General features: G+C 38.7%; 2 protein-coding genes across 2 annotated transcripts in view; one reads left to right on the top strand and one right to left on the bottom strand.

Moving 5' to 3' along the window:
• The window catches only part of KMO (kynurenine 3-monooxygenase), a 77,422-nt gene extending 72,940 nt beyond the window's left edge, over positions 1 to 4,482 (top strand). Inside the window, exons 12-15 of the mRNA XM_052653547.1 lie at positions 841 to 923; positions 2,101 to 2,202; positions 2,291 to 2,350; positions 4,327 to 4,482. Of these exons, the coding sequence (XP_052509507.1) occupies positions 841 to 923; positions 2,101 to 2,202; positions 2,291 to 2,350; positions 4,327 to 4,482 (401 nt within the window). The remainder of the gene's footprint in view (positions 1 to 840; positions 924 to 2,100; positions 2,203 to 2,290; positions 2,351 to 4,326) is intronic.
• Positions 4,483 to 7,373: 2,891 nt separating this feature from the next.
• OPN3 (opsin 3) lies at positions 7,374 to 13,086 on the bottom strand. The gene is given in 3 exon segments (XM_052653546.1): positions 7,374 to 7,689; positions 10,842 to 10,873; positions 12,694 to 13,086. Coding segments are annotated over 3 exon segments (741 nt in total).
• Positions 13,087 to 14,591: the final 1,505 nt, after the last annotated feature.

Raw genomic sequence — 14,591 nt, 5'->3', positions numbered from 1 at the left:
GCTCCTCTGTCCATGGGATTTCCCAGGTAAGAATACTGAAGCAGATAGCCATTCCCTTCTCCAGGGGACCTTCCTGACTCAGGGATCAATCCCAGGTCTCCTACACTGCAGGCAGACTCTTTACTGTCTGAGCCACCAGGGAAGCCCAAAGAGAAGACCGCTTCTGCATGGTATAGAATCAGGGACATTTCACATGTGAGACAAATGTGATAACCACTATACTACAGAAACAGGTGAAGTGAAGTGGAGTGAAGTCGCTCAGTTGTGTCCAAATCTTTGCGATCCCATGGACTGTAGCCTATCAGGCTCCTCCGTCCATGGGATTTTCCAGGCAAGAGTGCTGGAGTGGATTGCCATTTCCTTCTCCAGGGGATCTTCCCGACCCAAGAATCGAACCCCAGTCTCCCACACTGCAGGCAGACGCTTTACCATCTGAGCCACCAAGGAAGCCAGGTGACTTGGGTTCAAATGAAACAAATTTACATAGGGTAGCAAGGAAGAACAAAAAGGAGAGTAGCAACATCTAAGGATTTGGAATCACTTTAAAGTCATTTATATGTACTGCTTTCCATTTGTGAAGTAAAAAATAATGATTTACTAATCTAGTATATTTCATAGTCTTTATCATAATTTTATTAAACTATAGGTGATGGGAAATGTCCATGTGTTATTGCTCAGTATTCATAGATTGTTGGTCATACAGCTTTGTTGTCCATAGCTTTATAAGGTTAGAGAGAACACTGGTAGAGAATACACCATTTAATTTGAACTGTATAGAGTTCAGCCCATTTTTTTAACAGACAGTTTTGTGAAAGATATCTTATTCAACTTGGATTCTAGGTATGTGTCTTCCAGAATTCTCAAGATTTAGAGTTCCAGATGACCATGCAATTTCAGACCTATCCATGTACAATTACATAGAGGTAAGTGAGAAGGTTTTGTTCTTTTCAATAAGATCATGCACTGATATTCTAATAAACATTCTTTAATTTTTCTTTGTTCCAGCCCCATCTCATGCATGTTGTGTAAGAATAGGTGCAAAAAGAAAACACACACACACAGAGCATTCCTTTTTACATGGTTGAGATATGAAGGCAGAGACAGTGATAATGACCCACACACCATCTTCATCTGTATTTCAGGGACATTTAGAAGGTAACAAAAATGAAAAGTGTCTGGTTTCAGTATCTGATCATTCATAAGCTCAAGCCTTAGACATTTAGTAGAGTTAATAATACACTGTTTTAATGAAAAAATATTTTTGATATGAGTTAATATATTTGGAAAATTTAAGAGACATTGAATAACCTTTCCATTCTTAACATTATAAGCTGTGAACTTACAGTAGCATTACATAATCTTTGGGGTTTTTTGTACTGAAAGAAATATGTAACACCAAAGAAATTCACAGTCAATAGATTAATACTCAGAAGAAAACCACAATTCCATTTTGAGCCAGTCACATGAAAACTCACAGTAAATGATTATGGTTATAGTTTTTCAATCAAATGAAGAAATTTACAAGATAAATTTTTAGAAAAAGTGTAGCTATTCTCTATCTCCTGAAGACAGAAATAAATAAAGTCGACTTCAACTTAAGCAGAATTTTTCATATGTGGTGAAGGTAAGCTTCTGTAAGTTTCTGGAATTCTCATTGAGATATCTTGTCTTGTCTTTAAAACAAGACAATTATAACATAAGATTTATCTTGAATATGAACTAAACCTAGAGGCATAGCTTTAAACAGATCTCTTCTTGCCAAAATAATGTTGCAAACTGATCAGAAAATAACAGAAAGTAATCAAATCTTGGGCTCACAGACAACTCACAGATTCATGCAAACACTTGCTGAAATAGAATTGACCCTCGAGCAAAATAGAGTTCTAACAGGTTTTGCATAATTGCTGTACCTTTTCAAGTTACTGTCCTGTGACACTGGCTGAAAAGAAAATGACTGAAATGGATAGGAAGCAAGAATTTATTTGACTACTTTGAGTCTTCCTTTGTGGTGAATGGGAATGAAGAGTGATAATAAGTTGTAGTAAACAATTAAAGGTACATTTCAAAAGATATGCTTTGAGACTCCTTACATTATTACAGATGCGAGCACACGTCAACTCAAGGTGGTTCATCTTCCAAAAGAACATAGAGAGACTTCTTCATGCTATTATGCCATCTACCTTTATTCCTCTTTATACCATGGTAAGGTCTGGATTTAAGACTTTTCCTCATTTTAATCTTCTGTTTAGTCATTATAGAATACTGAAGAATACTTTTTAAACTTTTACAGGTCACCTTTTCCAGAATAAGATACCGTGAAGCAGTGCAGCATTGGTACTGGCAGAAAAAGGTGGGAACAAGTTACACTTACTTGTAATTTGATATGTTGAAGTTTACAATGTTATGGTTATGTTTACCTCAGACAAATATGGAAATGATGAAACAGACACCAAGTGTTTGCCTTCCAGTAAAAAATGTCCTGGCTACACAGGTGACAGAATGCCTAATGAACAAAATTACAAAGAAGAGGCAACTCCCATTGCCTCTTAAGAGGCAATTCTTGAAGAGAAGAAATTCCAAAAAGAAACTGATGCTGATATTTCTAAACTTTTTATTTTATTTTAGCAGCATGACCTTTTACTTTTATTTAGCAGTTGACTTTCTTCATGCAATACTCCTATGGGTTTAATTTATAAAATTGGGCAAAATCCTTTAGGATTGACTGGTTTGAATATTCTTTGGAAGGCCTTTTGTTGAAGCTGAAGCTCCAATACTTTGGCCACCTGATGTGAAAAGCTGACTCATTAGGAAAGACCCTGATGCTGGAAAAGATTGAGGGTAGGAGGAGAAGAGGGTGACAGAGGGTGAGATGGTTGGATGGCATCACTGACTCAATGGACTTCAGTTTGAGCAAACTCTTGGAGATAGTGAAGGACAGGGAAGCCTGGTGTGCTGCAGTCCATGGGGTTGTAAAGAGTCAGGCACAACTTAGCAACTGAACAACAAGTACAAATGATTCTATTTCTGAAAAAAACAAAACAGGTAATACAAAATTATATTTGTTCTTTGAGAAAAACATCTAAGTATTGTAGTGATTGACAATGACTTAAGATGGGAATGCAATGAGATTCCCTCCAATGCTGAGATTCCTATGATTTTAACATAAAAAATTGGACAAAGTCAAATCACTTATAAAACACAATCTAATCCTCATTAATTTGGGGCAGTCCACTCACAGATGCCATATATGGAGATTCAGATTCCTGATCTTCCACTGTGGAAATATTACAACTTCATTCACTAAATAAATAGTTCTGTTTAGTACGTAGACACTGAGCTAGGCATGGTGATGAACATGAGACAGCCCTTACCCTTTGTATAGCCAGAGACTAGTACAGGAAATGGCCACTTGCAGTGGAGAGGCACTGCCCCGGAGGGGAATGGTCGTAGACTCGGGGAAGGAGGGTGGAGGTTGAAAAAACCTCTCAGACATTCAGAGTGGCAAATATTCGGTGGAGCTGGAGGAAGCTCATATGTGTGAGAACGACAGGAGAAGGAGCTGGAATAGCAAGTAGGACTCGAAACATCATGAATATTATTTTAAGGAAAATCGGAAGACAAAGGAGACTTGCATTCTCAGGTGTTGATTTTAGAAAGATTACTTTGCTTATAGAGACTAGATTGGAATGAATCGAGATTTATTCATACATAGATGAATAAAATAAGGTCCCTGCCCTCAAAAAGCTAAAAGTCCAAAGGGAAAGAGATAGCAATAGGCAGTTAAATGTAGGACCATTGGTGTAATGTTAGAGGCCAGGATGATACGGGAATGCACACAACCCAGGCTGGACTCCTCGGCTTGTATGGTTGATAGACTGTAGACGGTGAAGGTGCCTAAGTCTTTGAATGTGCATCTTCCAAGTCACAGAGGTTCATTGGACCCATCACTCTTCTTAGGGACACTTCGTGCAGGGTCTGAACAGTGACTGAATCACTTGTGGCTTCTTCCAAGACAGAGTTCAAAGTTCTTTTTTTTTTTTTTCAATTGTGGATTTCTTTGTGGCTGGACAAAGACTGAATGCTAAGAACTCTTTATACAGAACATGTGGAATCAGGAATTTCTGGGAAGAGAGAGGAGAAAGAGAGGAAGGTAGGAAGCTTCAAATTACCAGCCATTGCAGGACTTCACCTAGTGGTCATGCAATGAAATCTGTTTCACATTGAAGAACAAATAGGAAAGGAAACCATGCTGTTTAAGAATGAAGTCTATTTTCAAGATTTTAACCTCTTGAACAAATAAAAGGAAAGTTCTTACTCTTTTTACAGGTGATAAATAGAGGACTTTTTCTCTTTGGAACACTGATAGCTGTCAGTGGTACTTACCTACTTATGCGCTACAAATCACCGAGACCCCTGGACTACTTGAGAAGACCATCAGAGTGGGTCACTTACTTCCAGAATACAGGACATGTTTCCCTGTAAATTCCTTGGAGTCACTAGAACAAATTCCCTCTGTCATTAGCAAGTGATAAAAAGATCCTGAAGTAGCAAATATTTGATTTCTCTGTAACCAAAACAGGAACAAAATCATGTTTCCATTATCATTTAATTCACTAATGGAAGATATTTATCAGCTTATAATCAAATTCAATGTAGAATTTCTCTGCAAGTTTATTGTAATTATTGAAAAAATAACCCATCACTTTCAGTTGTAAAATGCAGTTTTCCCACAGCACTATTGTTAGGTCAGATCATTCTAAATATAAAAGCACAATGATGAAGGTCTCTTTCACTTCTCAAAAAGTAAGGCCCTAGAGACCTCAAGAAGTCACGATCATACTTTTCTTTAAAGGACTTAATAGAAATCATGATAGGATTGACTTAACACTTGGGACTAAAAGTCACAATTTGCCTAATGGATTAGTAGTAATTGTACTTTTCATCACTTGGATGAAACTTACTCAAACACAGGGCTCAGATTTTCTTGCTAAGACTAGAAGTATAAATAAACAAAGGGGGCTTTCTCAAGAGTTTAAAATGAATCAGTTTTATTTCCCAGTCTTCAAATGCCAGTATTACCTTCTGAGGATTTTTAAAATTTATTTTTTAATTAAAAAAATTTTGTGGTAAAAGTCATAATATAAAACATACTATTTTAACCATATTTAAGGCTATTAAAGCCATACTAAGTAAAGGATAGGAAGAGTCTTATAAATTAAATATCTATATACATAAAGGCGGAAACAGTTTCATAGAAAGATGAAGCCATGTTTATTCCATTTCAGAAGTAACTTAATAATATTTTTAAACTATATACTGCAAAACCAGGGATAAACTTGATGTTTAAAAGTTCAATTAGAACACTAGATTGTGAATCAGAAAAGCAAAGCTCTGGTCCAAGATTCAATAGAAACTAAACGTGTGACATTGGACATGTTTTTAACATCTCTGGGCCTCTGTATTATTTCTAAATCATTGGATATACTTTGTTAAATGCATTAATTATCTTACAGGAAATCATTATTCTTCCAAATCATGCAATTTTACATTTCTTTTGAGAATGTCAGTAATTTTCACAGAAATACTAAAGTTTCAGAATCATTGACAATTAAAACAAGGCCTGGAAAAGCTTTTTTTTTTTCCTCCTAAAATCTCCACCAAGTACCTTCAAGCTATATTACTCAATTTTAAAGAAATGTATGCAATTAGACAACTTAAATTTTTATGTGGAGAACTTTTGTCTTTTCTAAATTATATAGACATTCTCATTTGCACTGACAGTTGGAATTTGTTTTTGTTGTTATACATGATCTTAGGTTGGTTATAACTTAGAGTATTAACTTAAATATGATTTAGAAATACAAGAATAAAGAACAATTCAGAGAAAACAAAAAATAAATCTGTTTCTTCATAAACAAAGCAAGAAAGTTCATTTAGTGAATTCTTTTTTTGGTTCTTCCTTCCTCAGTAGGCCAACTGGATCATTTAGCAGTCTTTCAAGTGGTGGCTCAGACGGTAAAGCGTCTGTCTACAACGTGAGAGACCTGGGTTCGATCCCTGGGTTGGGACAATTCCCTGGAGAAGGAAATGGCAACCCACTCCAGTACTCTTGCCTTGAAAATTCCATGGACGGAGGAGCTTGGTGCAGGCTACTATCCATGGGGTCGCAGAGTCAGGCATGACTGAACGACTTCACTTTCTTTCAAGTGTGATTAATTATGAAGATGCAACACCACTAGAATAGTCATGTAAGAAATAAAAATTAGGAAATGAAATGATTCACTTACTTTCCTACATTGTCAAAGAAATCCTTGAGTCCTAACAATCCATGTTTAGTCTAAATAATGACTATGAAAAAATGGCCTCTTCAGTAGCTCTGACCACTCTTTATGCAGTGGATTTATTGAAAAGCAATGAAGATTAAATAACACATTTCATGAATACAGCCCTACAGTTACTTCATTCTTCTTCAAATGTAGCTTTGTTTGGTTTCTGCTGGAACCTTTTCTCTAAATCTAGAATTCTTGGAAAATTATGAGAAATCACTAGGAGGAGAGGCTAATCCTACTATGTTCATATTTGAAATGAAATAGATGGAGACATCTATCCTCCATCAACACCAGCTTTACCATGTACATCCACTGCTAATGTATGATTACCTATAAATCTTGATCACCTTGAAATTCATCATTTGTGTGTGTGTGTGTTTCTTTTAACCATTTGAGCCACCAGCGAAACCCTTGTGTGTTGCTTTGCAATGGTATATTCTAGAAGTTGCTCAGCAACACTTTGTCTGAAGCTCCTCTTTATCATGTTACACATAGAGCAACAGTCTTTGGTTTCACATAAAATTAAGGAATTTATTTTCTTTTTCATCCTAGAATTGCCTCTTTGATAAATTTGATTGAGCAAACATTTGACATGACACTAAATAGGACCCAACACTACAGAAAATCCGAGATTTTCTAGCAATTTCACACATGTGTATGAAACAGTCATTTTAACTGCCAAGGATTTCTTTCTTTCCTTCTTTCTTTCCTTTTTTTTGAGAAATACATTATGTCCTTTGGAAAATTCAGTCATTGAAAAATATGCATTAAAGTGAAAATTTCTGACATGTTAGAAGTTGATGGTGCCTGATACTTTGTGCCACAAGTGATTTTCCATTGTATAAAGCAACCACTGAATTAAAAGAATCTGTCTTGCTCAATTACTCCCTGAGGTCAAAGAGTCCAAGAGCAATTCATATTTCCTTATGAATCACAAAAGTTCTGTTAATATTACATAGAATGGGGAATTTCAAAATGGTCCTTTTAATGATAGTCTAAGTAGCATCTGATTTTAGTCCCATCTTTCATTATTGTTATTCAATCCTATAAAGGATGAACTTGGATTACATCAAACTTTGACCCATTGGTTCTGTCACTGTCACCCACTGATAATGATTCATCATTAGTGATGATAAAAATGATGGAAGAAGAGTTAAAAGTCACTTTTTTGTTTGGCTTGTCTCTGTCTTTCTGTAACATCACAATGGATCTTAAATGCATTTCTCTCCCAACTGCAGATAGGTCTTAAGCTGGTGTCTGGCATCTCATCAGTTAGAAATATAAGAGCTGCAAGAGGGCTCTTTAAAACTGGGCAGGGAGGAAATAAAGTTGAATATTAAGTAAAAGTTTGACCCTTACTCTGGATTGACATTTAGGAAAATTGGATTAATTTAATTTGGGTTGTTCTTTTTTACTTATTAGTTGATGTGGAGTTAGGTGGTAATGCTCAGTCTACTTAATTAACCCTGGAATTTAATGTCTTTTATTTATTATAATTCTTATTAACTTTACTACATAAGTCTCTTTCAATGCCGTATAATATCCATAGATTCAAATTGCATGAACCTTCCATGAAGGCAGCTAGATGTGTTTCTTTAAGGCATTTTGAACATTAATTCATTTCACAAATATTCAGTGAGCCCTTATGAGGTGAGGCAACTCATGCTACAATCTGGGGATATTGTGGGAAGCAGAGACAGACAAGGCCCTTCCTAGCAGAGTTTCAGCTTGATGTACTTACTAATGTCCCTTTAATTAGGTTAAGAGTTTTTTCCCTTGTATCAAGATTACATATCAGTTGGTAAAAATATACAACAGCAAACCAGGTTCAAATCCAGGCACCAAAGTGTCCTGAAGCAAGTAAATTTTAACTCCTTTGAACCTAGCTCATAAATCCATAAATAAAATAATATTAGTATCTATTTCATGGAGTTTTGCAAAGATAATGGATGTAATCTGCAGAGTGCAGTAAGAATTGTAAATCAATTATTAACTTTGTATTTGTTATCATTACTAAACATAAAATGTTTTCTGATGTATTAAACTCTGATTTTAATAAAATTGTACCTAACAAGCACAAGCCTCTATTGGTAGGTCTTAGAATTGTTATTATAGTCAGTGGAAATATCCTACACATCCCATCCAAGGGTCTGGCTAAAACCAGGAAATATTTGCAACTTATGGCCTTTTGGGGCTTCCCAGGTGGTACTAGTGGTAAAGAACTCGCCTGCCAATGCAGGAGACATAAGAGACATGGTTTCAATCCCTGGGCTGGGAAGATCCCTTGGAGGAGGGCATGGCAACGCACTTCAGTTATTCTTGTTTGGAGAATTCCAGGGACCGAGGAGCCTGGTGGTCTAAAGTCCATAGCATTGCAAAGAATTGAACACACGACTGAAGCAACTTCACACAAACACACACACACATATGCCCTTTTTACTTTACCTCCTCATCTCCCCACTCTTTGTTCTATAAAAGAAGCTACCATCCCGACCCCAGCAAGATGGTTCTCTAGGACATTAGTATGCCATCTTCTGGGACTCCTGGCTTTAAAAATAAAGTCATTAATTCCTCATCCCAAAACCTTGTCTCCCAATTTATTTACATGTCATGTGGCTTGTGGAACAATCTTGGACTCAGTAACAGAAGTTCCTCCTATTAGTATTATAAACGTGTGGTGACTGCAATTGCTGGTGACTCTGACATCCTTGTGTTTCAGGAAGGGGGACCCCTTCCAGGGCCTGAGAGTGGGCTCTTGTTTAACATTCAGAAATGAATTGTCCACAGAGACATGGGCTGACAAAGCAAGAGATCTTATTGGGAAGGGAAGCCCAGGCAGAGAGCAGCAAGGTAAAAGAACCCAGGAGAACTGCTCTGTCACATGCCTTGCAGTTTCGGCGACGGGATTAGTTTCCGGGTTGACTCTGGCTAATCACTCTGACACGGGGTCATTCGTAGCGGTGCACATACTGCTCAGCCAAGATGCATTTCAGCGAGGAGAATTCTGGGAGGTGGTAGGACACGTGGCATCTCCTTTTGACCTTTCCCAAATTCTTCCGGTTGGTAGTGGCTTGTTAGTTCCATGTTCCTTATTAGGACCTCCTGTCATAAAATAACTCATGGAAATGATTACTTTGGTGCTTGGTCAAAGTGGGCACTTTCAGTCAGTGTGTTTCCCCTAACACTTGTTTACTGATATGGCAGCAGAGACCCAGTCATACCTCTTTGTACTTTCACCACTTCTTCCTGTGCCCTCTGTAACTCTTTCCAAAAATAGTTGCTTGTCCCTATTGCACGTATGTAGAAATGAAATAAGACTGAGTCTCTCTTGAGAAGTTCACTATTCGGCGAGGGTGACAAGTACATAAATATGCTGCTGCCAAAGGTGATACATGCCACGAGGGAGGTGACTGGTGAGGGCTATGGGAATGTACAAGAGAGAACCAATTCAGAGGTAAGTAATAGCAAGTAGATCCTGATCTCAGGCCTTCTGAGATGAGGAGGAGTTTAGAAAAGCAGGATAGACAAAATGTTCCAAGGAAAGGAAATGGGCTAAGACAAAGAAGTAAAATAACATGTCAATTTCTGGGGACAAGAAATACTACAGTTGCTTGGAGCCTGAGGTGGCTAAAGGGACGGTGTGTGGAAAATATGAGACTGGATGAGACTGATGTGTGAAAAATGAGATGGCTATGCAGGGCCTGAGAGTCAGCTCAGGGGCCTTATTTTTAATTGTGAAGGCAATGGAACCCTTAAAGGACTTATTCTGGGTAGTGATGCAAGAAAATTTGCACTTGAGAACAATTAATCTGGTGGCAGTATAAAGTGAATGGATTTAAAAGAAAGCGAGAATAAAGAGGCCCAAGGAAAAGAAGCCCTTGAATGAGACAAGAAGATGGGGCCAGAGAGTCAGTAACAAAAATAACATAGAAAGGCGTCCTAGAAACACCGAGAGCAGAAACTCACAATTAAGTGGGAGCTGTTAACAATGTCACAAGTCTCAATGCCACAGATGCCAGGAAAAAAAAAACCTGAAAAGTGTCCACTGGCTCTAACATGTGGGAGACCATCAATGACCTTAATGAGTGCTGTTTCTGTGAGAGTGTGGTAGAAGAAGGAATCGCCAATTGGCAATGGGTTGAGGAACAAATATGTGAATTTGCTAAATGGCAGACTTTCTGAGGCTGTGGCTCAACCTTATTCACTATGTATCCTCAGTGATTAGTAATTGTCTTCACTTGGGCTTCCATAACACATTACTACTGAGTGGCTTAAACAATAGAAACTCATTTCTCACAGACTTGGAGACTGGCAAGTCTAAGATCAAGTTGCCAGTAAGGTTTTCATTCTGAGGCCTCTTTTCTTGGCTTGTAGATAGCCACCTTCTCTCTATATTCTCCTGTCAGTTGAGAGAGAGAATGAGAGTGGTTTCTCTTTGTCTTCTTACAAGGGCACTGAAACCATCACGAGGGCCCCACCCTTATGACCCCATTCTCATATGTCCCTATTTACCTGCCAAAGGCCCAGTCTCCTACACCATCACACTGAATACCTGAGGGGCACAAATATTCAGCCCATAACAGCAAGCAATTGGTACATTTTAGATGTTTGATAAATATTGGTCAAATAAATGCTTATCGAGTGATGATATGGTGTCAATTTTCTTTTAGTTAACAGTGATGAGGAGAAAAATAAAGTGATAAGCTAGAGGGAGTTGAGAATATATTTTGAATTAAATTTGCATGCTTATATGCTAGAGTTTGGAGAAGGAAATGGCAACCCACTCCAGTATTTTTGCCTGGAGAATCCCATGCACAGAGGAGCCTGGCATGGGGTCACAAGAGTCAGACACAACTTAGTGACTAAACCACCACCACCATGCTAAAGATACTGAGCCCATAGTAAGGGAGAAATTGAGGATCTAAGTAAAAGAGAAAATGATTACTTGAGAGAGTTCCCTGAGGCAGAGAATGGGGGTGGGGAAGAAAACAAGAATATAGGATCAGACTGGTCCGAGAGATCTCTCCCATTACCTTGCAACTAAAGAGTGAGGTCTAAGAATGAGTTCGAACATGGAGTCAAGGAGTTGAGGAATTTCTTGATAATTACTTTATTTTGCCCGACAAATAAGAAGCATGATTGTTTCATAAAAATGAGGTGGGGCATAGTAGGACAAGAGAGTAAGTTGAGAACTGATGATTTGTAATAGCAGTAGCAACTAAGTAGAGAGTAGATTGGGCTTCCCAGGTTGTGCTAGTGGTAAAGAATTTGCCAGCTAATGCAGGAGACATAGAGGTTTGGGTTCAATCCCTGGGTCGGGAAGATCTCCTGGAGGAGGGTATGGCAATCCACTCCAGTATTCTTGCCTGAGAAATCCCTCAGACAGAAGAGCCAGGGGGGCTACAGTTCATGGGGTCACCAAGAGTTAGACACCACTGAAGTGACTTAACATACACACACACACACACACATACACACACACACACACACACACACACACACACACACACACACAGAGTGGATCATCCAGAGAGCCAAAGATTACTAGACAATAACAGAAAGTCTCACTGCTCACTGAGTACAGATGCTGGGAATCCAATGTGGTTTTTCTCCAGCTTATCTTATTGACTACAGTCATGGAGAAAACACATAGTTGGATTGAACAAGGGATTTGATTTTGTTTTCAGAATGAATGTGCATGAAAAATGTTGGAACATGAAAGTTGAGAATAATGGGTCATGATTTAAAATAATACAAGTGACTAGTGATTTTAAAGAGGTGAAATCTAGAGGGGTTTGGCAGATTGAGCGAGAGATTAGAGAATTTTGATGAGAGAAGAGAAAAGAGTAGGAAAAGGCAATGAGTAAGGAAAACATACGTGACTGAAGTTAGAAACTGGAATATGAAGCATGCCCTGGTCTGTCACTTTAGACTTCCTTCTTGTTAGCACTTAACAAGAAACTGCCATTGTCAGTTCTTGTCTTTTATGACTCAAAAAGTGATTTCCAGGCAAAATATCTGTAACATTCTCTAGTGCAGATTCGGTGAATAAACTTATGGGAAGTGCGAAATCCCCTTTATGAGAGTTTTTCAACTCTCAGAATGCTTGAGAAGGTAGGGTTTTGGGGGTTGTTGATTGTGCCCATCCAGAACACTTTTCCTTCCTTTTTCTGGTTTAGAGAGTGACGTAGAGAGAGTAAATTCCTCACTGATTTCTTTTTAAGACAGTGACTCATTGTGCAAAATTTATCAAACAGGAAGTCCCCGAGAGCTGCACCAGCTGTGGGGGAAGAGTGATTCTCTTCTGAGGAAAATTTCTACCGAGGACAGTTTGAGGGAGGGGTGTTCATAGTCTTCAGCTCACATTTTGAATGGAAAACAGAATATGGCCGTAACAGTGAGCAATGACACCATCAGGCAGCCAAGAAACAAACACAAAGGAGGAATGGTGGGTGTCCTTGGATGGCCAGTCCCCATTGCAGCCTGGTCCATGCATGTCCAGGATGTGGTTGTTCCAGCCCAGGAGAGATGCTCCTGACCGCACTATTGAGGACAGTCAGATGCAAGGAATGGTCCTCCAGGCCTGGGGAAAATTGATCACTCTGGCATGGATCATGCAAATATGACACTCATATGCCAGCGTGGTTAGGGTGATGATGGAAACAATCCCTGCAAGAAGAGAAAGTGGGACAGCATAGCAGGGCATGGTGGGGACGCAGGGGAGTGGGGGAAGACTGACCAGGAGTGATACATTCATCACCGCAATACCTTACAGAGCATCGGGAACCAACAAAGTGCTCCAAAACCCAAAATATCTTAAGAGAAATTATGCCTCACAGTCCTCAGGAAATTCAACTGGAGACACATTTACTCAGAAAGTGTGGAGTGGAAAATGGCATGCATTCTTTAGTCACCAAGTCATATCTGACTCTTTTGAAACCCTATGAACTGTAGCCCAACAGCCTCCTCTGTCCATTGGACTTCCCAGGCAAGACTACTGGAGTGGGTTGCCATTTCCTTCTCCAGGATGTCTTTCCAACCGGGGGATTGAACTCGAGTCTCCTGCATTGGTAGGCAGATTCTTTACCGCTGAGCCACCAGGGAAGGCCATGTGAATTACAGCAGGACAAAAATAAAAGCTCTAAAATCAGCTCTGGCCTAATGGTGCAGCTGTAGTGTTAAATTTTCTGAGAGAGAAAAACTCCAAAGAGAAACTCTGGAGTGGTTCAGGAAGAGTCACTAAAAAGTCATCTCTTGGTTTTGACTTCTCTCAACTGTCTGACTCAGCTACAGATATGATGTCAAAGTAGGTTCCACAGGTGTGAACTGCCCAAAGTGATGGTAAAATTGTGCAGGAGCTGTGTCAACCTACCTACTAGCACTGACAGCCTATGAGCTTTCACGTGCATGACTTCTGACAAGGGATGGAAGTCTGCGAGACTGTGTCTTCATCTATGCCTCTATTTTGCAACAATTAGGCTTTAACAATATTATTCTTTTATTTCTCTGCACCTCCTGAGAGAGTGATTTATTCATGCATTAGCTCCTTTTGAGTACCTACTGTGTGCTGGGCACTGGACCAACACTGGCAACTCAACGATGATGGAAACTCAGAAATCTAGATTTTTAGAGGGGAGGCAGATGAGTTAAGCAATTGTAAAAACCATACAGGAAGTAAAGGTTACAATTTTGACACAGTATACATAGGAATCACAGAAAAAGGCACTTGCGAGTAAAGCAAGAGAAGCGCATTCCAGGAAGAATGAACAATTATGTCCTGGAACATGGAGGCAATCAATGACAGAAAATGGTCTAACAATGAGGAGAGGATTCCAAGATACTGGGGCTCAGAGAATAACTAGAAAAGAAAGATAACGTCATAAGGAGCAGATAGGGTCTTACTAAGAAAGGCTGTTAATTTCTTGCTGAAGTTTTCATTTGGTTGTTTGTTCCTATTTTTTTTTTTCCTTTTTGACCTTTTCGTGCTTAAAATAGTAAATTATAAATCCATTACATCGTCATGCTTTTTAAGCATCGAAGTGACAATAGTTAGGTTCTCTTTTTCTTCCTCTGTCTTTTTCCTCTGAAAAAAAAACAGTCATTGAAGCAGCTGTGTAGAATCAGAAACACAGTTCAATGAATGGAAACCATCTAGCAGGCTTTTGCAACAGTCCAGGCAAGATATGATGGAGCCTGAATTAGGATATTTTTATAGGCATGAACAGTGAAGTCTGTATTCCAGAGACATTTAGCAATCAATAT

Source organism: Budorcas taxicolor, chromosome 16 (assembly GCF_023091745.1).
Source record: "Budorcas taxicolor isolate Tak-1 chromosome 16, Takin1.1, whole genome shotgun sequence".
Classification (NCBI taxonomy): Eukaryota; Metazoa; Chordata; class Mammalia; order Artiodactyla; family Bovidae; genus Budorcas; species Budorcas taxicolor.
The sequence above is the reverse complement of the archived record's forward strand: the minus strand, read 5'-3'. Positions and strand labels throughout refer to the sequence as shown.